At 45.0% G+C, this 27,404-nt stretch overlaps 1 protein-coding gene across 1 annotated transcript; it reads right to left on the minus strand.

Moving 5' to 3' along the window:
* Positions 1–815: 815 nt before the first annotated feature.
* On the minus strand, positions 816–27,404 carry ATP1A1 (ATPase Na+/K+ transporting subunit alpha 1). Its single transcript, XM_082049767.1, has 23 exons — positions 27,161–27,404; positions 20,615–20,728; positions 19,423–19,482; positions 18,231–18,434; positions 17,764–17,877; positions 17,048–17,182; positions 16,732–16,849; positions 15,631–15,899; positions 14,384–14,582; positions 12,810–12,919; positions 10,565–10,699; positions 9,817–10,009; positions 9,175–9,350; positions 8,510–8,646; positions 6,482–6,632; positions 5,901–6,069; positions 5,156–5,310; positions 4,671–4,794; positions 3,748–3,893; positions 3,490–3,620; positions 2,813–2,914; positions 1,609–1,700; positions 816–1,152 (listed from the first exon to the last, which is right to left on the minus strand). Exons 1-23 carry the CDS (start codon positions 27,170–27,172, stop codon positions 1,124–1,126), a joined length of 3,075 nt encoding a protein of 1,024 aa, XP_081905893.1. The 5' UTR covers positions 27,173–27,404; the 3' UTR covers positions 816–1,123.

A 27,404-nucleotide genomic window follows, 5' to 3' on the forward strand; every position in this document is an offset into this window, starting at 1 on the left:
ACAACAGCACTAGGAGCATGACGTTAGGACTTCATGGTAACTGTTCACATGCAGAATTCCAGCTCTCTCACCAAGTTCTCAGAAGTGAACCATACAAGCATCAAACAGTAAATGAAAACATACAGTGAATGGCTAGATATTCAGCCCACAGAAACAACTTGGAGCCCAGACAACAGCAATGCCCTTCTCAAAAGCAGAAGATGTATAAGGATCCTGTACGCATGATCAGCCTCTGCCCTCACTCCACAGCATGCACAAATCAGTATCGGGATGGGGCAAATATCACAGTGGAACAAGTATAGTGCATGCACAGGGGACACCAGGAAACACTATCCCTTGCTTGGCAAAGCACGCAGGAAAAATCAGTATCAGAACTTTGAGAACAAGGATGCTTAGATCCAAGTGACATTCAGTGGAAGCCTGATCTCATTTAGAACCCCCCAAGTCACAGCCTCTTAAGGCAGGCCGGAGTAGACATCCAGCCACCAGCCCTTCTCTCCACTCAATGCTACATTCGGAGAAAGTAGCCAAGATGCATAGTTAGAGATCAGCAAGCTCTCTGAGCTTTAGGCTTTGAAATGCAAGTGCTTGCAAGCAGTTTGTCATATTAGGCACTGAGCTACAGAGTGGGATGCATTAGGGCTTTTAAGAACTGCATATGCTGTTGTCTCTGGGTTAAGCACAAGGTCTCCTTCCCTGCTACAAAAATGGGAAGCCAGGGGCTAACCCATGTTGTCACCACCACACCCTAAACAGGGAGGTAAAGCTGCTCTGACCAGTTTTTGCCTTGAGAAAAACATCCACCTAAGACCATGTGGGGGCATCCTCTTATAATCCATCTTTATTTGTAAAAATCCACATATAAAATCTTTAGTTTCCTTTTACAAAAACAAAAAGGCACATAAAACTACTCAAACTCTCATCCCCATGGACTGATGGTTGGACACTCCCTCCCCAACCTCCCCCTTGCTTTCTCCTCCAGTCCATGTTTCTTCATGTTTCCTTCAGTTTCAGCTCACTCTTGCCCAGGCACACTTTTGCGCTTGCAAAGATGAAGTACGCACACAGGGGAGACGGTGGAGAGGTGGCATGGGCCGTGCGTGGAATGTTTTACAGGTGCTTTTTAGTAGTAGGTCTCTTTTTCCACCCAACCTAAAGGAAAAGGAGGGAAAAAGCAGTGTTAGCCTTAAGGCAGACCAAGTATGAGGTTCGTGAGACCTCATTTTAGGCTCCAAAAACTTGCACTGTAGCACTTGAGCTAATAAGTGATCCATCACAATGGAAAAGTCTTGCCAAACTGTTAATGTGCTGCAGCTTTCAGGCCCTGTTCCAGCTTTCTAGAACAACCCAAGCATTAATCAGCCTTTGCAATCTACTTCAGTGCATTGGTACTTCCATATACTATGGGAGAATGCAGGGAGAGGGACAGAACAAGTCCTTAATTTGAACTAACTGCACTAATGATGTTGAGGAAGGGAAAATACAGCAAAATACACCCCTGCATAGTGCTTAGCACTGGAGGCCCCAAAGCACTATCAGAGCTTCTACAGAGCTCAGCAGCTTGAGGAGGCGAGGAAGGAAACAGACAAATTAGCAGCATATTCTTACCACCAGGGTTGCGTCTGATAATGAGCTTTCTGATTTCATCATACAGGAATATGAGGAGGGAGTACGGGAAAGCACAGAACCACCAGGTTGGCCTGTTGGGAGAGGAGACAGTGAGAACACAAGCAGCAGAGATGCTCTTTGCATAGCAGAGCTCTGACTTGATAGCACAGAAGAGCACAGGAAGGCTGGCACGTCCCAGCTTGCCAGTGTGCCAGCTCCCACAAGGCTGTGGTTCAGCCGAGAATCCTCCAAGCCAAGAATTACCACCAAGTTTTCTGCTGCAATGGGTTAATCCAACTTTTGGATATTAATTCCAACACAAGGTGTGTCATAGCACCTTTGCTCACCTCTGTACCAGCACCTCCCCATCTATCAATCTAGTGATATGCACACATGACCTTTGTGCCTATAGCCTTGCTCACTTGAACTGCAGCGACTACCCTTATGATTTACACGTGCTAATATTTAGCTGCTGCAGGCATTAGGCAGATGCTAGCTTTCTTGTTAGGAAACACTCACACTCCAGCACCAAACTACAGACAACATTTCTGAATGGAATACAAGATATATCAGGATTTTTTTCTCCATGAAAGTTTCATGGCACTTGTGCCAGAAGACTGTGTGAAGTTTGAGATTAAATCCTGCCATGAAGTGTTGGAATGCTATTGGGCAATGCTTAAGATGTTGGCACCCTCCCAACCATTAGGAAAATGACTATGCACCAACTTGTCATCTGCACCCATGCAGGAGCTTTCAAAAGACTACTACTTGTGCTATTTCTTTGCAAGGCAGAAAAAGGCACAAGAAGTCATCACCAGTTCTCTAGTAAAGAAGAGTAATTTGGCCTGTGTTTTAGAACAATTCAACTGGCTTTCTTTGGAGGTGCAGCACCCTACCCATAAAAATACACCATGCACGTAAACACAAGAGCAGCTGCACCACAACACATCAGCACAACTAAAGGTGTGTTGCAAATTATTAGTGGTGCACTGAACTGCAGTCTCCCTATAACCATGCTCACAATGCAGTAAAGCAAAGCAAACCCCTGGTGTGCTGCACTACAGCAAAGGATCACTTGCCCCCACTAGCCTGAGGTCTTCTGGGTTAAAACCATGCTCCACAAGCTCACTACTGTATCTATGTCCCCACTTGAGCACTATTGTTCTATGGTAGAGCCTGCTGCACAAAAAGCATGATAACTTACTTGAGAGGGTACATTCTTAGAGCAACATCCATTCCAGGGCAGTAGGAGAGGAAGGCAGCCAAAGCAGTCTCCTCAAAGAGACCAAATATTAAGATCTTGTTCCTAGTAGAAACAGGAAAGCAATCAGGGACAAAGTGCTTTCACAGATGACAACCTGAAAAACCACTTAGTTCCCAAATGGTAGTGAATGGTAAAAGACATTCCAATCTAGCCCAGCAGTCCATCAGGTGGGGACTATCAGGCCATCCAACCTGATGGCACAACTGTCAAAAGGGTCTTTTATGTCTCTAGACATATTCTAGTTCACAACTAAGCCAATGAGCAATTGCTTTCATCACAAATTCAGAAGGAGACTGGGGTTCATGCCACCCAATCTCTTAAGATATCAGCTGCCCTGCTGCAGAAGGCAGTGTGCTGGAGTATGTCACTGTCCTCTGAGGTGGGCTAGCTCCCACAAACAATGCCAGCAGAAGTCAGTATTTCACTTTGTCTCGGCCTGACAACTGTAACAGGTACTACGAGAGAGAACCAGTCCCTTTTTTATCCATTACCAAGGCACCACACTGTTCATGACTTATGCCAAGAGGCCCAGTCACTGCTGGGATGAAGAACTAGAATGCAGTGTGCTGGAGAATATAGAGTCCAATTCTAAATCCTCCGTGGACACCCCAACTTACTTCATCCCTTGCTGGAAGACAGAGTTTCTTCTGGTCTTACAAATGATCAAGTCTGCCCACTGCACCACCACAATGCTGACAAAGAAGGCTGTATGGCAAGTGAACTCCACTATTTTCCTCTGTTCATAGGTCTAGGAAGTAAAGAAAGCAGAGAGCATTTGTTGAGACACGCTTGCCTTTAGTCTCTGGTGCTCACACCAAGTTCAACAGACATTAGTGTTCTGGCTGGCAGCCTGTAAGCTGTGCCTCAAAACTCACCCATTGCTGTCCATAGCTGTCTTCCACATCATTAACCCATCGGTCATCCCACTGAACTCTGATCCCCAGCAAGCCAGAAGGCCAGAACCCATTCTCTGCCATGATTACAAAATAAGTGAAGAAACCTCCAAGGGCCTGGATCATACCTGAACAGATAAAAAGGATGATAAAAGAAGCCACTGTGCAGTGCAATTGTAACAGAAAGAAGTTTCCAGGAGACCCCAACCACCTAAAAAATTACTCCTTGTGGGGCTTTGTCTCCCATGCAACAGCTACAGAAATAGTTCACACTAACATCACACTCAGCTGCAACCCTTTTGCTAAGCAGCTTCTGCTCCCAACTTTGTACAGAGTCACTTCTGTTCTGCCCTGTGCTGTGATGGCATGGTACTCAAGGACACAAGATAAACCTCCCTTTGTATTCTCATTAAGCCTTGCCCACCCCTAACCCTTGCAAAATGCAGTCAAGAAGGTTCCCAAAGTCTGCTGCAATGAAGCATGAGCTCCCATCCTGTGAACTGCGCACATCTCCATAGCTGCCTTTAATCAAGGCTCCTAATACTGTGCGTTTAGGGATACACTGGAGAGAATCCTCTACTTCTAATTAAACTAACAATGGGATCTATGTTCTTGCTGAACAAGTTCGAACCAGAGGAGTGCTGGTTGCCAGCCAGTTCCTTTACAGTGCTACGCAATTAAACAAAATTACTGTGAAAGCGATTCAATGCATCAAGCAGCACAAGCGACCGCTATGTGCCATGGGGGCTGAATAACGGTAAGTTCTTCACAGCCCGAGGTTCTGGTTTACACATCTCAAACCTCAACCCTACCAAAATAAGCAGAACAGTCACTGACTCAGGATGGTGTATAACCCCCACTACCACCCAGTTCAAATCAGTGCCAGCAAAAACAGACCAGCTTACCAATCTGCCCATAGGCCATGCTGATCAGCCGCTCATTCACCAGCTTGTCTGTCTTGGGATTTCTGGGCTGCCTCTTCATGATGTCACTCTCCGCTTGCTCATATGCCAGGGAGATAGCAGGGACCTTTTGAGGTGGTAAGACTACTGTTAGAATCATTTCAGCTTTCCACTGTATATAGCCTTCCCTGCCCCATGTTTTCAGCCTGAAAAACAGCACTGCCAAAAAACCCTAGCTGCAGTATTTGGGAAGGACTTGCACCCTCCCCAGCCCCAGTCTGTCCCTATATGGAACAGAAGGACCCTCAGACTCAGAGAGTCATGAGACAAGGAATTTTGGATTAAGGGAGTATCAAATGGTCACTTATTTTAAATAAGAACACTAGAGGAAACAGTATTTAAGCATTTTCCTTTCACCTGTCCTTTCTTTGGGGTACCTAAGAACACACACATTTTGTCTGGAGAGAAAAAAATAAAAAGGCATTCACCATGTCAGTGCCCAAGTCAATGCAGAGGATGGTGACTGTTCCCAGTGGAAGGGGTATGTTCGCAATGATGAAGATCAGGAACGGCGTGATTTCAGGAATGTTACTGGTCAAGGTGTAAGCAATAGACTTCTTCAGGTTATCAAAGATCAGACGCCCTGGGGCAAGGGAGAGAGAACAGTCACCCTCTGTTATCAGCAGAAGGCAGCCAAGTAGCTCAAAGGCAGCTTCGGTGCTAACACCGAAAGGCAAAACACTAGCGAAGAGTTCTCTTTTAAGTAAGGGTGAGACTGCATGCTCCATCCACAGCATCACCTATACAGATTAATATTTTTGGTCACAGCAATCAGGATTCTCCACATACTGCAGTAGGATACTAAGCCCTGGTTTCTGAAGATCATCAAGAGCCCCTGGAGGTACCCTCACTTCTGCTCCTGTTTGAGAGCTATTGCTCCATCAGGGAGGAAAATGTGTCAGACTCAGCTGGCAAAGATGACTGTAGGGTCAGCGTTAGGCAAACAGAAAAAGTAGCTTTTGTTACTTGGCTGCTTCCTACTGTTACCCATCATGGAAAACCAAAAGATTTTGAAGGGAGGAAGAAAGTGCTGCTCTCCTTGAAAACACTTGTCATGGAGACAAACTTGAATAAAGAGAAGCCCTCCAGATACCTCTATTTCAGATGGAATCTGTAAATAACATTGCTGAAGCATGCCGTTTCACCACCACTGCACACAAGTTATAAACTCACCTTCTTCAACCCCAGTGACAATGGAGGCAAAGTTATCATCCAGCAGAATCATGTCAGCTGCCTGCTTGGACACATCTGAGCCAGCAATACCCATAGCAACACCAATGTCAGCCTTCTTCAGGGCTGGGGAATCATTCACACCGTCACCTGTGACTGCTACGATGGCACCCTAGTCACAAAGAGAAGGATAGAAAGACTGAAATCACCCCCCTCATCCCTTTCACTGTTATGATCAAGCTTATCAGTGAACCATGATGCTTTCTCAGAAGATGTTGGACAATATATAAATAAATTGAATCCTCCTCTCCCAAGTACATCCAGAGCATTTAGGAATTAAGTGTGTTAACAACCATCCCGGGATCAGAAGAAAGCTGAAAACTGAATATGTTTTCCTGCAAGACCCTTATAGTTATGTAGTGTAGAGCAGCCTGACATCAGTGGCTGTGGGCTGCTGACAGACTGAGCCCTTTACCTCAGGGCACTGAGAAAACTAAGCCCTGCTACTTCAGAAGACAGCACTGGTTGGTAGTTCATATGTTTGGGGATTTCTCTGATATAAAATCCTTGGACTCTCTCTTTACCTGTCGCTGACAGCCTTCCACAATTATAAGCTTCTGCTGAGGAGATGTCCTGGCAAAGACAATTTCTGTATGATGAGTCAGAATGTCATCCAGCTGCTCACTAGTCATGTCCTTCAAATCTGTGCCATGAACAACACAAGCTTTGGCATCCCTGCAAGAGAATGTAATGTTTTACTTCACAAGTTAAACTAAGTTTCTCATTAGCTCTATTTGCCTCATAAAGCTATGGCTCTTCAATGCTCTAGGAAAAGACCAACTCCTGCTGCGACTAAATACTAATCTAGGCAGCCTCTGCACAGAAGTTTGATGCTCCAAGTTTAAAGGTAGACGGGGAACACAAAGAAAAAGACAAGAAGACAGCACCAAGCAACAGACAAAAAGCCCTATGCACAGACTAATTCTTTCTACAGCTTTTTAAAAATGCATCAAGGCAAAGACTTAGTTGTTTCCACAGCTCTTAGCTTCTAAAAGACAAGAACTTCTGGCTGAGTTGGTTAGCTTCCAACATCAGAAGAGATTCTGTGGTCTTCTGCAAGCAATCCTTTTTGCAACAGAGTTATGATCTACACACAGCCCTTCACAGACAGAGCTCACGCTATGCCACTTCAAATTATTTCACCCTTCAGCAACAAAAGCATGCAATGTTATATTTAGATTGGTTTGGTACCCTGCCTACTACAGCAAAATACCACTCTCTAACCCAGCATACCATCCCTTATAGATCTAGGAGACTATCCACACAGCTCATGACATCACCCACTTTAGACAGTGAAATTCCTTCCCCACCCTTGCAGCCAGCTGCTGACCTGCTCGGTCACACAGCCCAGCAATCCTGAGCCTGCATTGCTAGGTTGTGAAGTTACCCTCAAAAAGAAAGGGGGCAAAAAACCCAAAAGGCAAATAACTCAGTCACAATACTTGCCTTCCCCAGGCAGTTCATCCCACAGGGTGTCTCTGTTCACAGCTGATAAGCTACATGGCTATTCTCCAGCCCAAACACAGGCTGGGTCAAGCTAAGCAATGCAGACAGCCTCACCATTCTGCAAACAGCCTGCTTATGCCAAAGCACATTTTCTGAGGATGCCTCAGTTCTGCCCTAGGCTATGAATGCAAATATTAACCCCTAAGAGGAAGGAATTACATTTTCACATTTATTCTGCTTGTAGCTACTGACTAGCATCAATTGCCCTACCCAGCCCAAGTCCTGCTCCCTTTGCCCACCTGCAACCAGGTCCAGAAGAGAGTTTAAGAGGGGCAGAACCGGGCTTTGAGTGATCATGTTTATAGGGTGGCATTTCAGCTCCTCTCTAAACAGTATAAAACAGTTACACAGCATTTACTTTTGGTAGCCCATTCATCCTGGATTGTGACTAACAAATTAGACATTTTCTTTTTATCAGAGTTTTCCCATGAACCTGTAAGTTATGCTACAAACTAAGCGTGGCTAAGTATATGTTCAGGGGCAAAAGTACATCTAGCCTTTATTTCAAGATCTGCAAACATGGAGTACATGGTTTCAAGCTCTGCAACAGCATTGCTCAAACAGTCTCCAAACAGCCATCCCCATCTCCTCCATGCCTCTTCAGATACCTTTTCTTGCTCCCCATGTTGCCCAGAACATGGTGCTTGTGCAGTGACATGAGCCAGGAGAGGTCAATGCTCAGCTCAGGGGGAAAAAGTTGCCCCCTAAAGACTCTGCCCAGCCAGCTGTTTCTTTCTCCCCAACTTAGGGGCAAACCATCAGGTCAGGCAGCTACAGGGCAGAAAAACGATGGAAGAAACTGCCTGAGTTTTCTCTATAGGGCTTACTCCTAACTGCTTCCCATGCATAAGAGACATGCACATTCAAGACAGCCTTGTGCATTCCTCACGTATCTCATGATATGCATTGAAAAGCTACAAGATGCTGAGCTAAGCAAATGCAAGCTTTTCACATCCAGGGAGAGATGCTGAGATATCATCCAAGGCAAGGAGAGAAGTAAATGCTTAATTCTTTGAACAGTTCCAGCCTTCCCCACCAGTCAGTACCTAGGGTTGACCTGGCTGACAGGAATGTTGAGTCGAGCAGCAATATCTTCTACGGTTTCATTACCCTCCGAGATTATGCCAACACCCTTGGCAATGGCTTTGGCTGTGATCGGATGATCTCCAGTAACCATGATAACCTGAAATGCAAACAAACCACTGTGAAAGCCTTGCTGGTACTGCAGATCAACACTGCCCAAGAAGCAGGGTCCCTTGAGACTGGAGAGTCTTTTGTTTTAATAGCAAGCCCTGGCACAGCACAAGCCTGAGATACAGGCAGGAACTTGTTAGCAGTATACAAGAGACTGAGGTGGATGGAAGACTAAGAAAATTGTTAATCCCAAATCAACAAATCCAGTTCCACTTCCAGCCTGTGATTCACTCTCTCATCTCAGTCAATGGTACGGGACATGCCAAACACATGCGAGCCAAATCTGGGACACCATGCCATCAGTACCTGCCAGGGCCCTAGCAGTTTGGAGTCTAAACCATTTTTCAGTCCGTTAACATACAATCATTTGTATTTAACTCAGAAATGAAGCCTGAATGAGTACTAGTTACATCCTGATCAGTACTTCACTCACATTATAGCAAACACACAGAGTATGGCAAGCCCTTTATATCCACAGGTATACAGCAAGGTCATTTTCAAGCCAGGAATAAACTACCTTGATCCCAGCACTTCTGCATTTGCCAACAGCATCTGGCACAGCAGCACGAGGAGGGTCAATCATAGACATCAGTCCCACAAAGCAGAGTTTGTCTACAGGAAAGTTCACTTCGTCTGTATCAAACTGGAAGCCTTCAGGGAACTGATCATCAGGCAGAGCCAAGTGACAGAATCCTGTAACACATCAAACCCATCTTTACTCTGTTCCTACATATCAGGAACAGCTTGCTTCTGCAAACAGCTATGCAAGAATAACAGGGCAGCATCAGAGGTTTAGCCAGGGCTATTGAGGCAGGAGTCACACTCATATTTGGATAACTAACAGCTGTTGCTAAGTGCCCAGACACAGCTTGGTTCACATGCAGTGGAGCAAATCTAACACCACATGGCCCCACAGAGACTGAGGTTCCAAATGCTTTGCTTTATTCTGATCTAGATGACCAGCTGCTGGGCAAGACAAGACCCTGCAGGCTGTCTTTTAGATTAAAGGCTAAAGGCAGGACTGTTCCTGTATGGAATTGCTGAAGTGACCTTGACTCAACACTATGGTTACACTGGAGGAACACTTAATCTGTGGGGACTCTGAACAGGAGCACAAGGGACAAATCTTTTCCAGTTTATTATGGCTGCTTTTCCTTACCTAACACTCTCTCCCCAAGGCCTCCCAACTCAAGGTAGGCATTTTGAAAAGCATCTTTCATTTCCTCATCCAGCGGTTGCTCTTTGCCATGGATAAGAATGGTGCTGCAGCGATCCAAGATCCTCTCTGGAGCTCCCTTCATCACCAGCAAGTAACGAGATTCTGATGGATTTGCATTTTTGTGGATAGACAGCTAGGGTGGAAGAAATGAAACCACTTTATAGACATGTACTGTGAAGGTCACAAGTAATCACATCACTCAGTGTTTTGTGACACTACAGTAGCTCAGGACTGTTTGTGATATTTTGCTCTATTTTTCATTTACCTATCTGTAATTTAAGTAGTTCACAAACTAAGGAGTTACTATGTATTCTTTAACATAAACATAACCACAAGTGTGGCAATGGCCTTTTTTATATCCAAGTTCCACCTGTTAAGGTAATTTCGCAGCTGTGCATTCCTGTTCCCAGATTTGAGTTCTTCCATTCTCCATGCACTTTTCATGCATGGGCAGGAAGCACATCCCGTCTCTTCTCAGCAGCTGACACCTTAGTGCCAAGGCAACTCCAGAAGCTCTTACAGTGTAACTAAGTATGGTCCATTAACTTAAATTTGTAGTCTTGATCATTCTACAAGCAACTAGCACTAGGTCAGATTTTGCTGCCAAAACAAGTTCTGAGGCACACTGTGTGCAAATTTACATAATTACTTCACACAGTGTCTCTCCCTCAAGAGGACACATGCATACCTGGTACTTGTTGGTAGAGTTAAATGGTATTTCCACCACTTTGGGATACCTTTCTCTCATCTCCTTGACAGAACCACAGCACAATTCAATGCATTTCAGAAGTGCAGACTCAGAGGCATCTCCTGCTACTGCTCTCTGTGGAAAGAGACAATGATCAAAGCATATATCCCAGTGGACTCACCACAGAAGTTCAGATATTTGAACAACAAAAAAAAGATGTATTCATTTCAGCCTAGTCACAGCTTCTACATAACATGATATGAGAGCAAAGAATAAATAATTCTATTATCTAGTCCTGACAAATATTGCATTTCAGAATGCCACAGCCTCCCAGCCTGAGAGCGTAGCAGTCTTCTGTTGTCAAAAATCAAGAAGACCTTTTAAAAGAAGGCAGAGAAAGCCAGATAACCAGGTACAGGCAGAGAAAGAGAGGCTGGAGGGCCAAATTTGGTAAGAACTGCCCTAAGCTGCTTGCCATGAAGAACAGCAAATAAGAGATTGAGACCAATGACATGCATACATAAGCACACACATGTGGTCTCCCTCCCACAGTTTAAGATTAGCTCATCAAGCCTGAGGCAGAGAAGATTTAATCTGTCCAAGCCTCATCCACTGTAAGGTTAGCACTGGTAGAGACTGTAGACATGTCTTCTCAGCCCTGGAGATCTGCGTGTATGCAATGTCCTGCTTGAGTTTCCTTTGCTGCAATTTAAACCAAATATTTCTTGTCCTTCTAATCTCTTTGTCTGTTAGATTTTTTTTTTTTTTATACTGCTTTTTGGTATCTAAAGACTTTTATAAACTCCCCCTTCCCAAGTCTTCCTTAGATGGGAAGAATTCCAGCTCTTTATCTTACATCTAAAAAACATGGCCTGAAGTTATAGTCAGAGGAATGCTAGGGAAAAATAGTTTGTTCCATCATTTCTATTACCACAGGATCAGAACACCCTTGGGAGGTAGTTTACTAAGCAACATGACTAATATTTGACAGATTATAAGCACTGTACAGTTAATGGCAGCCCTGGCTGGGTCACAGTTCAGAAGCAGGAATCTGAATTGATGTTATCCTGGCATTTGTACTAGCACTGAACCAACAAAAGCTTAAAAAGCCAAGACTGGCCAGTGAGAACAGATTGGACAGTCTCCCACAACTGCTACTCCCCCAGCTCTGCTGTCTACTTCTCCCAGCCCCAGAACCACATGTTTGTAGCTTTTAAGTGTACAAATGCCAAAGATAGTGATTCTTGGAACAGCAAGACATTGGTAAACGTATAGGAAAGCTTTCTGGTCTTTCCTAGCCCTGTCTGAAGTATGTGACCTCTCAGACTGTAGATGCTAGTGGATGGTAGGGAGCCTGCTGTGGGAAATGTGTCTTCCCAGTCGCATAGCACATCTCTCATAAGAGTATCAGACTGCAGAAGAGACTGAGAATGGCAGTGGCCTGGCTGAATCCTGTGCCAAAGACAGCCACCATCATGAGGACAGTGGGCTTGAGGTCTCTGCTGGGACCTGAGCCTTGTCTAGGCTCCCTGAGAAATTCAGTCACAGCAAACTGGATCTGCCAGGATGGATAACTTGACTCCAGGTCACTGAAATCTCTCTCAGAGATCACCACTGTCAAACCAGCTCTCATAAATGGGTAAATCTCAGGCTTCCCTTTCACTTTCTCACGTCCATTTTCTGGTGTTAGAGATGAAGGGAAGCATCTTCTTCAGCCAAAAAATATTTAAAAAAAACAGGCCTAGTCTTTTCTCTTGGGCTCACATCTTTCCCATGAGCACATAAACCTCAATCATTCTGGCATTTTCATTGATTCCAATGAAAGGACAAATTAAAAGCTGATCATTAATGCACAGGCTCCCTCTTGCCCTCTCTCACAGAGGAACATAGGCTTATTTATGTCAAATATTCACTTTGTGCTCCACCCTTAAGCATGCCATTATGCCCCAGAAGTTTAAAACCCTCTGAAATGTGGGGGCTTATTTGGGAATTAACTGGATGTCACCAGATCCTTGCCTGCCTGAGGCCTCCCCTCAACCACTCCACAATCATCATCACAATGAGTTTTGACTTTTCCAAACATTTAACCCTATGATGACCCTTCATCCCAGTTTGGCTCAGTTTTGAATTCACAGCAGTAGTGAATTCACTACTCCACAGTTCCTGTAACCCACAGGACACAATTTCACTACCATTACAGAAGGGTGGTGGTGGGGAACAGGACATGTTTCTTTTAGGAACTCACCTTAAGAATTGGTACATTTTCCTGGTTGGCCTGAAACACAGCACGGTTACAGAGACCTGCAACCCTGGACAAAGCAGTCCAAGTAGCTGAGGTCTTGTCGAAGGAAGCACCTGAAAGTACAGGACGAATGACAAAAAGCCCCCCCAAAAATAATCACATAAGCCCCTAATCCCACAGGTTGAGAAGCAAGAAGCCTTCAGCTCAAAAACAGGAAGCACCCAGAGCCTGTTAACACACTGCATCTCTTTCAATCCTCCTCCCTTCACAGGTACCTGACGAGCCCTTGATTATTTTAAGACCAGAGGGTGAAATAGCAACAGTGCAAGAGAACACCTCAGCTTTCAAGATTCCAGTAATGGCTGCATCCAGCAGCCAGCAGAGGCCACACTGACAAAGCCAAGGAATTCTGGACAGACAACATTCTTTTAGAAATGCTTGAGTAAGGGATGCTGGGTTCCACCTCCAGGTGGTCTCACTTTATCCATCACCCAGGAACTGGATGAAATAGCTCCCAAAGGAACAATGCTTAAGAAAAGATACTGCTTCTACCACAATGGCTTTTAAGTTGCCTTCAAGGTAGATTAATTGAACAGTTAACTGATAAGCTAACGTATTTTCCATGAAGTGAAATGTTCTACATTTATTTCTACTCCAGCCACACTAACTGTTGTCAGGTAAAAACCAAACGCTTTCAAATATAATCTTATTTACAGCTTGCTACTTTGCACTACTGTTAAAGAGAGAGAACAGCAAAGCAGCTTTAAGTGATTCAGACAAGCATAGTGTTTTGGAGCAGCTGGTGGCAGTTGGTAGCAGGGTACAGCAGCACCACTGCAAAAAGTTTACACTAATAATGTGTTGCAAGCACATTTCACAAGGTAGACGACAGCTAGTAAACTCCTGAATTTGGTTGTACTAAACAGTTCTGGAGAGATAAAGACCTCTCTCAATTGCAAAACACACTGAGATTTCAGACTCTTATCAATATCTAGAAGAAACTTCCTGCTGAAGTCTTACAGTCACTTCATTCATCACTACCACTCTGCAAACATAACCGGGATGTTCTGGGAAAACCCCTGTTGTTCAAGGGCACCCATCTAGTTCAACTTGGGAAATTCACATCTAAGTACAGTCTTAGTTTATTACCAAGGTCAACAACTCTCGTGTCCATGCTTTCAGCCAACTTATAATGGGGTAATTTCATGAGATTAATTTTGCCAAAACTAACCAGGTACTCTGAAGTACATAACAGCAAATATTTCTACATACAGGACAAGCACAATGGGCTCAACATTCAAGAGGCTCAAATTCCTATGGAGTAATTTCAAGCAAAAGCAGCCTATACAGAGCTTAAGGATTAAACAGAGCTGTGGTACAGTGCTAAGCTTTCTATGTGTCACCACCTCAAGTCTTTCAATGCTCACTGTAGATCATACGTTAGAAGTCCTTACACTGTGAACTTCACTTGGACTGGAGAGCTAGAAACATAAGTTCTTAGAAGCACAGGTGTACAGAAAGCCCCAGAAAAAGCCATTTTTTAATGAGATGCCTCAAGCACAAAGAGATAGTCTTACCACTCTGATTCTCTGTAGTATCAGCCTCATGAATCTGATTGTCAAACCACATGTGTGCAACTGTCATGCGGTTCTGTGTCAGAGTGCCTGTTTTGTCAGAACAAATAGTAGATGTGGAACCCAGGGTTTCCACAGCTTCCAGGTTCTTCACCAAGCAGTTCTTACGAGCCATGCGCTTGGCTGTTAGTGTCAGACATACCTGGAGACAAGGAAGATGACAGGTTAGATGAGCTTGTACACTAATACATTGCTACCCAACTTACTGTGGACATGGAATGACAAGCAGTTTACATGCTGTGCAGGAATTCCCTAAGTTCATGTTCACCGTACCACTGCAAAATAAACAGCAGCATTTAGGCCCAGCTGCTAGGTTTAAATAACACATTTTCATCAACACAAAACCTCCAGAAAAGCACTGGCAAGCAGTATCCTGCTTCTCAGTGCATTAGAAAGGAAATAACATGCCCCAGACTAACATTTTAGTTAAAGTTGCAGTTCCCTAATCATAGGAACTCTCAAAATAGACAGAGGCAGGGCACATATGAGAAGGCTCAAAATAGCTCTGGTGATAGGGCTGCAACATACTGGTGTAGGAAGCAAGTAGCTCTAGCTACCCTTTCTTGCCAGAGGTTTTTATCTGGTTCTAGGTCCCAACTATTCATTCCCTGGGGTTCAGTTCCTTCCTAAGGCTGCATGGACACCTCCAGCCCTGTCCACCACCACCCTTTACACAGCTGAGCACACTAGATGCTCCCACCATCTCTTCAGGCAACCAAACTTACAAGAATCTCTACCAGGTCCCAGATCAAAAGCTGGGACTACAGTGAAGCTTGCTGGATGTTCTGCCAGCCCTTCAGGCCTGGAAGGGCTGGTGTGCATGTGGGTGTAGAAAACCCAAACAGTTGTAACAGGAAGGCCCCTTCTTGCCATTGGAAAGGCAAAATAAGTCTGGAATTCCTAGTCTTGCTCACTTCATTTCTACAATGCCAAGCCTCTGTGCAGGTCTAGCTTAGGGACCCATCTTCATCAGAAAAACAGCTGCAGAACTTGACACTGATATGGGAAACTAGTCTGATTACACTGATTACATCTAGCACTACATGCTCACCACATAGAGTACCTTCCATTACACAGAGTATCTTCCATTACTTTAATGTTAACCTCTGTGAACGTACATTGAGCATGAAGCACTCCACTTCCTTAAGAACCATATATTTAACTCAAGCTTTTTTTCCAACATCACTCACCGTGACCGTTGCAAGCAGCCCCTCAGGGACATTAGCAACAATGATCCCAATAAGGAATATTACAGCCTCCAGCCACGTGTACTCAAGGATGAGTGAAAGGATGAAGAAGGTGACACCCAGGAAGACAGCCACACCAGTGATGAGGTGAATAAAGTGCTCAATCTCCATGGCAATTGGAGTTTTCCCCCCTTCCAGTCCAGAAGCCAGACTGGCAATACGGCCCATCACAGTGCGATCCCCAGTGCTAATGACAATGCCACGGGCAGTGCCTAGGAGAGAGACAGGTTTTAGAAAACAAAAACTCCTCCTAGAACACAGTGAGTTTTTTCAGCCTGTCCTAGAGTTTGGCAAGCTTTGCCCAAGATAACGCAGGTAGGCATTCTAATGGCTAACATCTCCCACTGCAGCTTTTTTTTTTTTACTCTCTAGCAGCATGCAAAATAAATGGAGATATATGCTGCACCGGACTCCCATGTGACTAGCCAAGCTGTATGGCCTCTTCTTTTACCTCACGAAATCAAGTGCCAATTGCATAGGGAATTAGAGGAAGCCATCTTCAAGAAGCAGACAGTGTCCTCTTCACTCCTTTAAGGGGAAGCCCATTTTCTCTCCCCAGTGTTCTCGAGAAAGATCAAGAATGTCCCTCAGTACTGCAGCGTTGGCTTTTTTGTTTGTTTGGTTGGTTTTTTTGGCGGGGGGAGGCAAGGGGCACAAAAGAGCAGGGGGCAGTTTGCTGCTCAGAATCTGTCAGCAATGAACACAACAGGAGTCAGGCAGGATCCTCTACCATCACTGAAGAGCTACAAACCCTATGGGTATGGAAAATATGCTCTGGGCTTCAGCAGAAAGAGTACCTACCACCATACTCTGAGCTGCTGAGGAGCAAGAAAAAAAAAAATTAAAAAATTCAACCAGTGCTGCCTATTGTACAATACTGCAGTTGGAACAGGTAAAGCCTTTGCTGGGAACTTCTAGCCTGCTCTTGCACAGTAGGAGTAGGCTACCAACTAATACACTAAACTCACAGTGTTTGCATTGTTTACCTCTGCAGTTCAACCCTGAGCATTGTTAAAGTTTTAAGGAAGTAGGAGAATCACATACCTTCCACACAGTTGGTGGAAAAGAAGGCAATGTTCCTAGTCTCCAGAGGGTTCTCGTGGGAGAAGTCTGGAGACCTGGTCTGAGGCTCTGATTCACCAGTAAGTGAGGAGTTATCCACCTACATGGAAGACAGTATTTTGTCATACACAAGCAACCAGGTGCCTTCAGCATGGAAAGCAGAAAAAGCACTAGGCACTGCCCCCCACCCCTCTCTTCCACTCCACCACCCATTCACACCATAGAAGACATTCTTTGAAACCCGACTAATTCATCATCCTACATAATGAAGTTTTCAGACAGACTGTCACTGCTGTACCTTGCAACCATGCGCAGATATGATCCGAAGGTCAGCTGGAATTCTGTCTCCTCCTTTCACCTCCACTAGATCTCCAACTACAACACCTTCAGCATTTATGCTGATCTTCTCACCATTTCTGACTACAAGAGCTTGCTGAAAAACAGTAAAACAATCTGTATCAAAAGCAACTCTTAAGAAGGCGTTTAAGACACCTGAGTATCTTCAAATAGTTGTGCTATGGTTCTACAAGATTTCTACTTGTACCAAGATGTTTATCTCTAATACATACATTTAAGAAAAATAGCTATTTCTGTTTTCTTTGTATTGTAGTTCTTTGTTACCAAGGTGATAGTAAGATGGTTAGGTATGATACAAACCCTGTCTGTGTAGGAATCTGAGTTTCAGTGCTTATCACACCAGTTACTGAACTTCCTAGACTATCAAGAAAGTATCCTATGAATGTTAAGCTGGTGGAACTCACAGGCTGCCAGGAACTGCCCTGGACTATTAGCACAGTTACTTGGAACATAAAGAGGAAGGAGTCTCATAGACCCCTCGACATTAAGAGCCAGTAACCCACACAAACAGCTTGGCACAAGAGACATCTTGTCTGCTAAAGGCCAATACATACCACTCACAGACAGGCCTTTTGCAATTGAAGCCAGTGTTTAAAACAGTTAATAACCCTGAGCACGCTGCAGCTTGGCAGATCAAGGAAATGAGGCATTCCATACCTGAGGCACCATGTTCTTGAAGGACTCCATGATCTTGGAACTTTTTGCTTCTTGGTAATAAGAGAAACAGCCAGTAATGATAACCACAGCTGCCAACACAACACCCAGGTACAGCTACAAGGAGCAGAGGAAGTGAGTCAGAGGACGATTTGCCTGAAAGGTCTCTGGTTTGTCCAGATAAATTGCTTGGTATTTAAGTGCCCATTACAAATCATGGAGGTACTTGCAGCCTCTGTAGATTTTGTACACAAAGGCCATCCACAAGCTAGCATTGTTAACATAACATGAAGGAAGTCAGCTGTTCATTGTGTGGAAACACTCCAAGAAGTGTTACATTCACCCACCAAATTTCCCGTGCTTATGAGAAAAGCTTCTGGACTGAATGCTTAGAGGAAGTTAATCTGCTTTAAGTCAAACAGGCTGCTCACTCAGCCTGCCTTTGAGGTAGAGCAGATATTTTTACTTACATTATCGTTGTTTGGCTCCTCATCCATCACACTTTGTATCCCATAAGCCAGAAAACATAGAATAGCACCAATCCACAACAGAAGTGAGAATCCTCCAAAGAGCTGCCGACAGAATTTGACCCATTCAGGAGTTGTGGGTGGGGGCGTGAGAGAATTTGGGCCATCACGAGCCAGAATCTCAGCTGCACGTGCAGCAGTCAAACCCTAGAAGAGAGGTTCACATTACAGGCATTGTTGCAAGGCCAGCTGTGGAAGGTGGCTCTGAATTTGTTCATGTTCTACTCAAAAAGGCAGACAGAGTCCTGTCATAGAAATAAGGAGATGGCAACAGGTAACAGATCTCCACAGCTGCCAGGACTCTGCAACAAAAGTGCAAGACACAAAAGCTGAACACCAAAAGAGGAACTGCAGGATGCTGGATGGTACTTGAGGAGCCTGCAAGTCATTGGGCTACAAACACTCAAGAAGGGCATGACAAGAAGGCTACAACAGCAGACTTTGAGCTCTGAGGAACAGCCCAGTACAATCCATCCTATCAAGTTATGGAACAAGTGAAAGTTGGAGGCCATAAAGATGATGACACTTTGGACTGGCCTTCCAGGAAGTTCAGCTTTCAGAAGCCAAGGTCTTTGACAGAAATATGCAAATCTCTGTGCTGTTATAGAGTATGAGCAGACTTGTTATACGCAATCATGCAAAAAAATGCATTAAGCAAAGCAAAGAAGAGCAAAGGTGCAAAACCACTGCAGTGCTTCTGCCCTGGACTTTGAGGTTAGCTGGGACATTTGCACACCTCTTACTATAAAAGGGTAAAATTTTAACTGCTGCTAGTTATCATTAAGTCTCTGGGCATGTGTTAGTTCTGCAATACTACAAGCTCCTTGGGAAAAAAAATAAATCCAAGAATCAACTTGACCTTGGAACAATTCAGAGGCAGATAACAATGACTTTGTTAGAAACAAAGTCACCGAAGTATTGCAGTGAGGCTGTACTGTGGGAGGATAAAGAGAAGTATTTATGAGCTCAACAATTCTCCCAAAGCCTGGGAAACTCGACTGAAGGAGGGGAGATTAAACAAAAAAGGGAAAAAAAAAATCCCAACCACCCAGATCTCCCTTTGTGAAGTGCTCTGAGCCGAGACTGTTTCTTTACAGATCATGGCAAGGAGCGAGGGAAAACAAAGTTTACCTACCCGATTCAAGTCTGTTCCATATTTACGATGAAGTTCATCAAGGCTCAGCTTGTGGTCATCCTGAAAGACAATAAATGGTTGATGGTGGGGGAAAGAGATCACAGTCCCTCCAGGCTGATCAGCAACAACTCGGCAATTCCACCCCCCACCCCAGGTTTCCTATCTGTAACAGTTCAGCAAAGAGAATCTCAATCTCATTCTTCAACTCAAAGCAGTCTCATCTTTAGCATTCTTGTGACTACTTGGTTATGACATGACAGCTTTTTAAACAAACTCTGAGTGTATCTCAATGCAGTGTCTATACTCCCAACAGATCTTGTGAAGCTTCAGTAGGGTTTGTTTGTTTTTTTGTGGGGAGGTATGGTGAGGAAGGAGGAGAAAGGAAATGAGTTGGGAAGGAAGGCAAGAATGTACAGAAGATTAACCCTGTAATTTCACTAATTTTTAAGTAATGGTGCCAGCTTAAGCAGTGTTCCTTCCCCCAAACAGGGGAGGGAGCAGATGTTTTGAGTGAGCATTGCTACTGAATACAAAATATCTTCCTGGACCAAGCTTTAATATCCCTTTACCCCTAACAGAGGGGGCCAAAAGCATGAGAGCCCACCCTCAAATTCACAGCACAGAAAGAAAACCTGTATCAGCATCTAGGAGAGCAGACCCAAGCTGGATGATGTGCATACACAGACATACAGCATCATCCAGCATTCACAGAAAGGAATGGGAGACACTCCCCACAGCCTCAAGCATGATTATAAGGAATAATAATACTGAGGTCAGTCTGAGCAGAGGCCAGCAGTAAATGGAGCTGTACAGACTCAACTCCTCAGCTGGAATGAAAACAGCAGTCTCACTCACATTACAGTACAATAAAGCCTGCAACACTGCTATCCAGACAGTGCTTGCCTGGGTGAGGAAATGCAGCTACACTGTGCTATAGGTAACACAGGCAAGCAGAGACTTGGGTTCTGTTTCAAGTGCCTTTCGAGAAGTGATGTTTTCAGGGCTGCTGTGTGATCATCTTGATGCTGAAACACTTCCAGCATGTCTGGCTTAGAGACAGAGAGGACCAAAAGGGAGATCAGTGCCTTCAGTCCCACCATGCTGTCAGCACACCAGCTCTTTTCCATGAAGCACAAGGCTTTGTGGCAGTGAATATTCTTAAAGCTGCTCTTTCCATGCCCTACGCTCTCACCATTGAGACTTCCTTTTTAAGTTCATCCATGTCCCTCTCCTTCTTCTTCTTCCCCTTTTTCTTGTTGGTGCCATGCTCTGATGTAGCAGTAGGCTCATATTTATCTCTTCCAGCCTGCAAGAGAAGACACTACCATAAGAAACACCTTACAGTTAACTCCTACAGCAGTAGACATGAACTACACACACAAGACTGCCAGACAGACAAAATTATTACGGTTTATTAAAGTTATACTACTTCAATAAATTAAAAAATGAGCTAGCAAGCAGACAAGTCTGTTCAACAGCATCCCTGATACAAAGATTACAGCCAGACATTGTGCAAGTCTAGCTACGAGGAAAGTAAGCTACATGCTATTCAGTGAGTCTTGATGTATGAAACCCAGCTCAAGCTAAAAAGTGATGAAGAGCAGAAGAAACCAATTCCTGAGTGCCTACGTATGTTCCCTTCAAGGCATTAACTCCTCCTCCTCCTCCTCCCCCGTTTTAGTCTCTCACATCCTCTGGCAAGGAGCAGTCCATCAACTGAAGATAAATAAGAGGTGGTATCTCTAACTGTTCAAATCTAGGGGCTAAGCTCCAACACTTTCATTCTCCATTTGGCACTCTAGCTGGCTGGTTACGCAACAGAAATCTGCTTTCAATTTATGGCAGTCTGACCAGCAAGAATGGTATACAAAGCAGTAATACACTTCTGCAAATTTGATCTGTGCTCAGTCCTTTTTACACTTCACAGAGCAGATGATTTGCTTAAAGCCTCTTTATTCAGATGGATTTTCATTCACTTTCATTATGCTTAATGCTACATAAAATCACGCAGAGACTTCAATCTTGTCATGATGGGGTAAAACAAGCATCTAAAGACAAAGAAATAATGATGTAGCACATGTAAACATCACTTGAAAGTCAAAAGAAAAAAAGTACAGAAAAATTACAGGCAGAAATAATCCCAAACTGCAAGATGTTTGGGCACCCTGTAGGGTACCAAAATCAGGCAACAGTACAGCCTCACAGTGCAGTTCCTCCATTAAATACTCAATATACTTCCAGACTCTCACAAGCCTCCAATAGCAGCTTTTCTCTCCCTTCTCTTCTGTGTGAGACCTATTACAGCTCTGCCAAGCTTTATGCAATGACATTTTCACCCACTAAGATCCCTGAGAAGTATTTTGAGATGAAACATCAGTTAGTGACAGAGTCGAACCGTTATCAAAACTAAGAAAAAGTTTCAAAGGCATCTCCTTGTTTGATCTTTTCATGGACACCTCAAATGACAAGCTGAGAGCAATCTGGATACAGAAACTATTATTAGGAACCAAGAATCACCCTGTTGAGCAGCAAGCACAGGAAATTTTTATGATTACCTCAAGTAGAAACCAAAACCAAAAGTGAATCTACATTAAAAAGAAAAAAAAGGGGTGGGGGAAAATTCACTATTTTTAGAAATGAACCCATCAGTAACATCTAGACAAGGATTTTTATTGTTCTGAGAAAGCTCTATGCACACCACTCTGCAGCCATAGTCATACATTGCACATACACAGAAGCCCTCTTACCCCATTTACTAAATGCAGGCTTTGCATCCCCCAAATCCTTGCATGAAGCTACAGAACTGTGCAGTAGAAATGGTTTTTTGTAGGTGGAGCAAAGCCAAGCTGTTTGAGCTCTTTGCCTCCTCTCATCCAGGAAAAAGGCACACAACTACAGACTGTCAGCATTCCTGACATTCTCTTCCCTGCACCTGAACTCCCATTTCACTTCTTAAAAAAGTAAAAGTTGCAGAACTTAAACCAGCATAGGCCTTGCATTCCAGCCTCACAAGAATTTGCCACGGGGCAATTCACAAAAAGTCAGCATGAAGGGTCTTCTCCTTCAGTCTCTGAACGGAACAACTTTGATTTCTGCTAGAACTCTAGCAGACAAGTCCAAACACAGTCCTGCACAAAACACTCATCTTAACCTGTAGTCAAGAAGTGTGAAATGTTTTCTAATGAAGGTGAAGGAGCTGGTACCTTGACTAGCAATCTATCACCTTCGCCCCTTCCACCTAGAAAAGCCTAGCAAGCTCTTGCAGGTGATCAAAAAAACCTCCTGGTTCTGTCAAACTTCCACAAGAAGTGCTGTTATTTGCTTATCAGAGGCAGTGGTGACTGTAAAAGTGCTTAGCTCTTTCAGCTGCAGAGATGACCTACAAGTGGGCAAACATGAGAAGGATCACTGCCCTTGTTCAAGTATGATCTACTTAAAAAAATAAAAACAAAACCACAACTGAACAAAAAAAACCCAGCCATTGGTTGCAGTCAGTACAAAAAGCAGCTAGAGTCACTTCTTTAAGCAGCTAAGTATTTGGGTCTTAACTGAATCCATCTTACCAAGGAGTTCAGAGTTTCTCAGTTAAAAAAAAAAACAAAACAACACAATATCTTCCCTTCTGTTGCTTTAGTACCACATCCTATCCATACAGAAAGGGTAAGTCGGTAGCAACAGTTTCAGCTCTTGCTATAGGATCAGTTCATACAGAATTTGAACTTCCCACTCCATCATTCAAATTTGAACTTGACCCATAGATCTAAGTCCTGCCCTGGTTCCCTGTCTTCAGGGCCATTGCCTCTCTTCTGGCCAACAAATGATTGTGTTGGCTGGGCTGCAAGGGGACTGGGGGTTCATCCTACCCCTCAGCACTGTAGGATTTCCCTGCTCTCCCCTCCTTTTCCTGCTGTACAACAAGAAGGCGGCCTATGGTATTCCAGATCCACATCTTAATGAGAATTATCACATGGCCTGAGCACAAAGGAAGGTCTGTCTCATCAGAAATGTCACCCCTGTTCCTTGACTTAGCCTAGGAACTCTGACTCATCAAAACTGCAACAGAAAAAACAACACAGCTTTTTTTCCATGTAACTTTTTTTTTCCATTGGCTTAAGCAAAATATTTGTATACACCAGTGTAAGAAGTTTTATACAGCCCCCAGAAAATCCTATTGTCTTTCACATACAGCTTATGTTTTTCCGCTCTGGACTAATTGAGCCATTCATAGCTGATTTTCTCAACACAAGCCATGATTGACCAGGAAACGGGAGGGGTGCAAATCAGCAGACAAGTTCAGAAGTATCTTATTCTAGCATCACCTAATCCAAGAAGAAATGTCAAGTAAGAGCCAAAATAAATTACACAGTCCCTGGAGGCCTGGTCTGTTCTAGTACTTATGTCATTATAATCAACTGCGCAGAGAAAACAGAAAAGTTACTGTCCTGCTGCCTCATGAGACAGTCTTCAGTAAATATATTAACCAGATGAGTCATGATATGGACTGTGCCTATTGGGCTGGAAACACCGCTCCATGACCCTACGCAATCTCAGCAAGAGACGCGAATGCCTTCTCTGGATCCTTCTTACTCCCTTCCAAGAGCTGTGTTCAATCTCCTGTCTTTAATGAAAAGTCTAATTGACTGCATCAATTGAACAGACTTGCAGCATTTAGGACAGTACAAAGCAGTTTTCACTCAACAGCTTGTAATTGCTTATTGTGAGAAGACTACTGCTTCCCAAATTATGGAAGGACAAGCTGCCCTCCTCCCGTAACAGGGGATCTAGACCTTGGAAGGGTTTTCATCATGAGGGTAAAAACAGGGCCACCCACATACCATGAGTCTTCTCTGGATAATAGGACAAACACCTCTACTACTCAAGGAGATGCTTGAAGAAAGCTGGCTTTCCAAATGCCACCACTGCACAGCTGAGCAGCTTCCTGTTTTTTCCAGTGCTGTGACAATCACTGAGTGTCATCTCCCACACTTCTTTGCCTGGAATATTAGTGCACCATCAATCAAGTGCACCTTTACCATCAATCCAGAATTCTCTAGTAGTTATCCAGCACATGAAGAAGAGTGGACTGGACACAGTTCTCCCCTAGAGAAGCTGGTGATGTCAGCTACCCCTTGAAAAGGCCTGGGTAAAGCATGACCTTACACAGTTTTCAGCAGGTCAGGATCCTACTGCATTGTGGGATTGCAATCCACAGGCATAGACCACTTGCTAGAGACCCTTCAACCTGTTACATCACTTTTGCAAAAGAGTGCCTTGACTATGCCTAGTGCTTTCGGCAAAAGTAGTATCCCCTAGCCATAATAATAAGTGGGAATGAAAAAGATGAATAATGAGGAAGAGTAATATATTAATATTTCTTAATTGTCCCAGATAAGGACTGTTTTGATTTGCATGATTTCCCCTCAGTTGTTCCATTACACAATAAGCCTTCCTAGTTTCTGATAGGAGAAAACCCCTTAACTAAGGTTCAGGCATTAGCACTGACCTCCAGAAACAACTCAGAGTACCCACTAGCAACTGTGTGCTACGTCTGTGCAGCTAGGCAGATGGAGCAAAACATACTGCTATCTGCAGACAGCTTCCAGGCAGCTCTGAACAGAAATGAAATCCTGTCTGCTTTCTTCCACTACGCACACCCCCTCGGATAATTTGCTTTTCGGACTGAACGACATACCCAGGCAGCTCACAGCCCTCCCCTTGTCCTGTTACCATTTAAAGTAAAACAGACATGCCTCTTGGCTTCTCCCCACAGCCACAGGGACAAGGAATTTGTTCTCTCACACATACGCTCTTACTTTCTCTTCCACTCCACACTCCCATGGGGAAAGACGTTTCCTTTTTGGGCACCTTAACACAGGGCAGGCACATACTGTTCAGTGTTGCAAGCAACAACACACTGCCTTTTTCACAGTCCCCCAATTCTCAGGGGTACCCAATTACTCGCATGCCTTCTCACCGCTAAACAAATCTTGTGACCTGTTATCAGAAAGCCTAAGGCAGCCACACACTGTTGAATTATCCCTCACATGGGCACCTCAGTTTCAGGACAATTGCTTTATTACCTATGCAACCTGTGAAATCTGAAATAGCAGCAAGACCACTAATAGCTTTCTGTATAAGAAAGCATTTGCAACTCCCATTAGTCCAGCCCAGGCAGCCTAAGCCCCCCAAAGTCTTTTGCACTGCAGTCATACACACACAGCTCTAAGGCTTCTTTAAAGATTTAAAGCATCCAGATGACTGCAACAAGATCAAGTCTCCCCTGGATGTTTTACCTCCTAGATGACCTCTTATTGTGCATGCTGCCTGTTACCCACCAGACTGGAAAACATCACACTGGGCTGCCAAACATCCAAAGGACTTCACTGACGAAAAAAACCCACACACACAAAAAAAAAAATCCAAAAAAGCACTCCACACACTCCTCAACCCCCTTTTTCCAAGTAACTGTCCATTGAGCCATGTTCTTGCAGGTCTCCTACTATTTATGCAGTTATGTCAACACTGCTGCCGTTGTACCACACTGATGAGGACAATGCAAAGTCAAGTCCATGTTTGAACAGCGCTTGGGAAGCACAGAACACTTGGAGGCTGGGACAACTCTGCCTCTCAAGGCCCTGCACAGGCACCCTCTTCTTGAGGAGAAATTTGGGAATTTTCCAGGAATGAGTCTAAAGCAAAAGTAAATAAAAGCCTACACACCTCCAACTACGCAAGATATACAGGGAAGTATTTGAAGGGGATAAAAAACAAACATTCAAACAATGAAACTCAGAAACTGGTCTTTACTTTTTCAGCACAAAATAAAATCAGAGCAACCCAAGAGGTGTTTCTGCTCCACAGACGGGCGCGTGACCACAAAATCCAACTTCAAAGAGCCTTTGCTCCCGTTTTCAAGAGGCTTCACTCACTTTTCTTTAGTTAAAAATATACGATCTGAATTAAGGACTTCTCCTTGTGGACTACAAGGTATAAACAACACTGGTAACAGGGCAGAAACCGCAGCACAGCCTTCTGTAAGCCTTTTATCACCGCAATTAACAGGATACAAAAGATGAACTCGGGGCGACCATCTCCCTCCTGCCACCGCCATCACGCCCTCGCTGCTACCAACGGGCAAATTAACCCTAATAAGCCCTAATAATCCTAACAACCCCCCTTCCTCCCTCGGCCCCTCGTGCCTCAAGAAGTCTAAAGTACTCTCGCGAGTGAGACAGGGGAGCAGCCACGCTCCGCAGCTCAGCTCCAAAAGGGCATCAGATAACACCAGCCCCGGGGGCTGCGGGCCCCACACGCCCCGGGGCCTGGAGGCCCCTTTTCGGGAGGGCTCGAAGGCAAAGGGAAGGCGGCAGGGTCCAACACCCCCGCCCGGGGCTCACCGGCACAGGGCCCCCTCCGCGGCCATGTCTGAGGCCGGGAGAAGCCGCCGCCTCTCTCCGGCGCGTCTGCCGCTACCCGCCCTGCCGACAGCCCGTTACTTCCTCTGCTGCCGGCGGCCGCCGGCGCACGTTGCTCGGGGGCAGGCGGCAGCGGCGCCGCCCTCCAACGGCCGTTACCGCCCGCCCGGGCCCTGCCGCCCTCTCACACGACGTGGCCGCCCCCGCCCGCCCCAGCCCGGAGGGGAAGGGGCACCGGCCACGGTGGGGCTCCTTGAAATTTCCCACTCCCGGCCATGAGCTCCGCCCCGCCCGGCCCAGCCCGCCCGGGTCCCGCCGCTCACCCCCTTGCCCATGGTGGCGGGCGGCTGCGGTGCGGGTCAGGCGGCTGGGAGCGAGGAGCGAGGCTCAGCGGCGCCACGTGTCCCGGCCGGCGGCAGGTGCGGAACAATAGCAGCGCCCCGGCCGCCGCTCGCCTTCCTCCTCCTTCTTCCTCCGCGGCTCCTCTCCTTCGCCTCGCCCCCCTCTGCCCCGGCTCGAGTCGCTCCTGTCTCTCGCCGCAGCCGCCCGCAGCTCCGGGAGCCACTG

The sequence above is a fragment of the Streptopelia decaocto genome (assembly GCF_964273445.1).
Source record: "Streptopelia decaocto genome assembly, chromosome: 1".
Lineage (NCBI taxonomy): Eukaryota > Metazoa > Chordata > Aves > Columbiformes > Columbidae > Streptopelia > Streptopelia decaocto.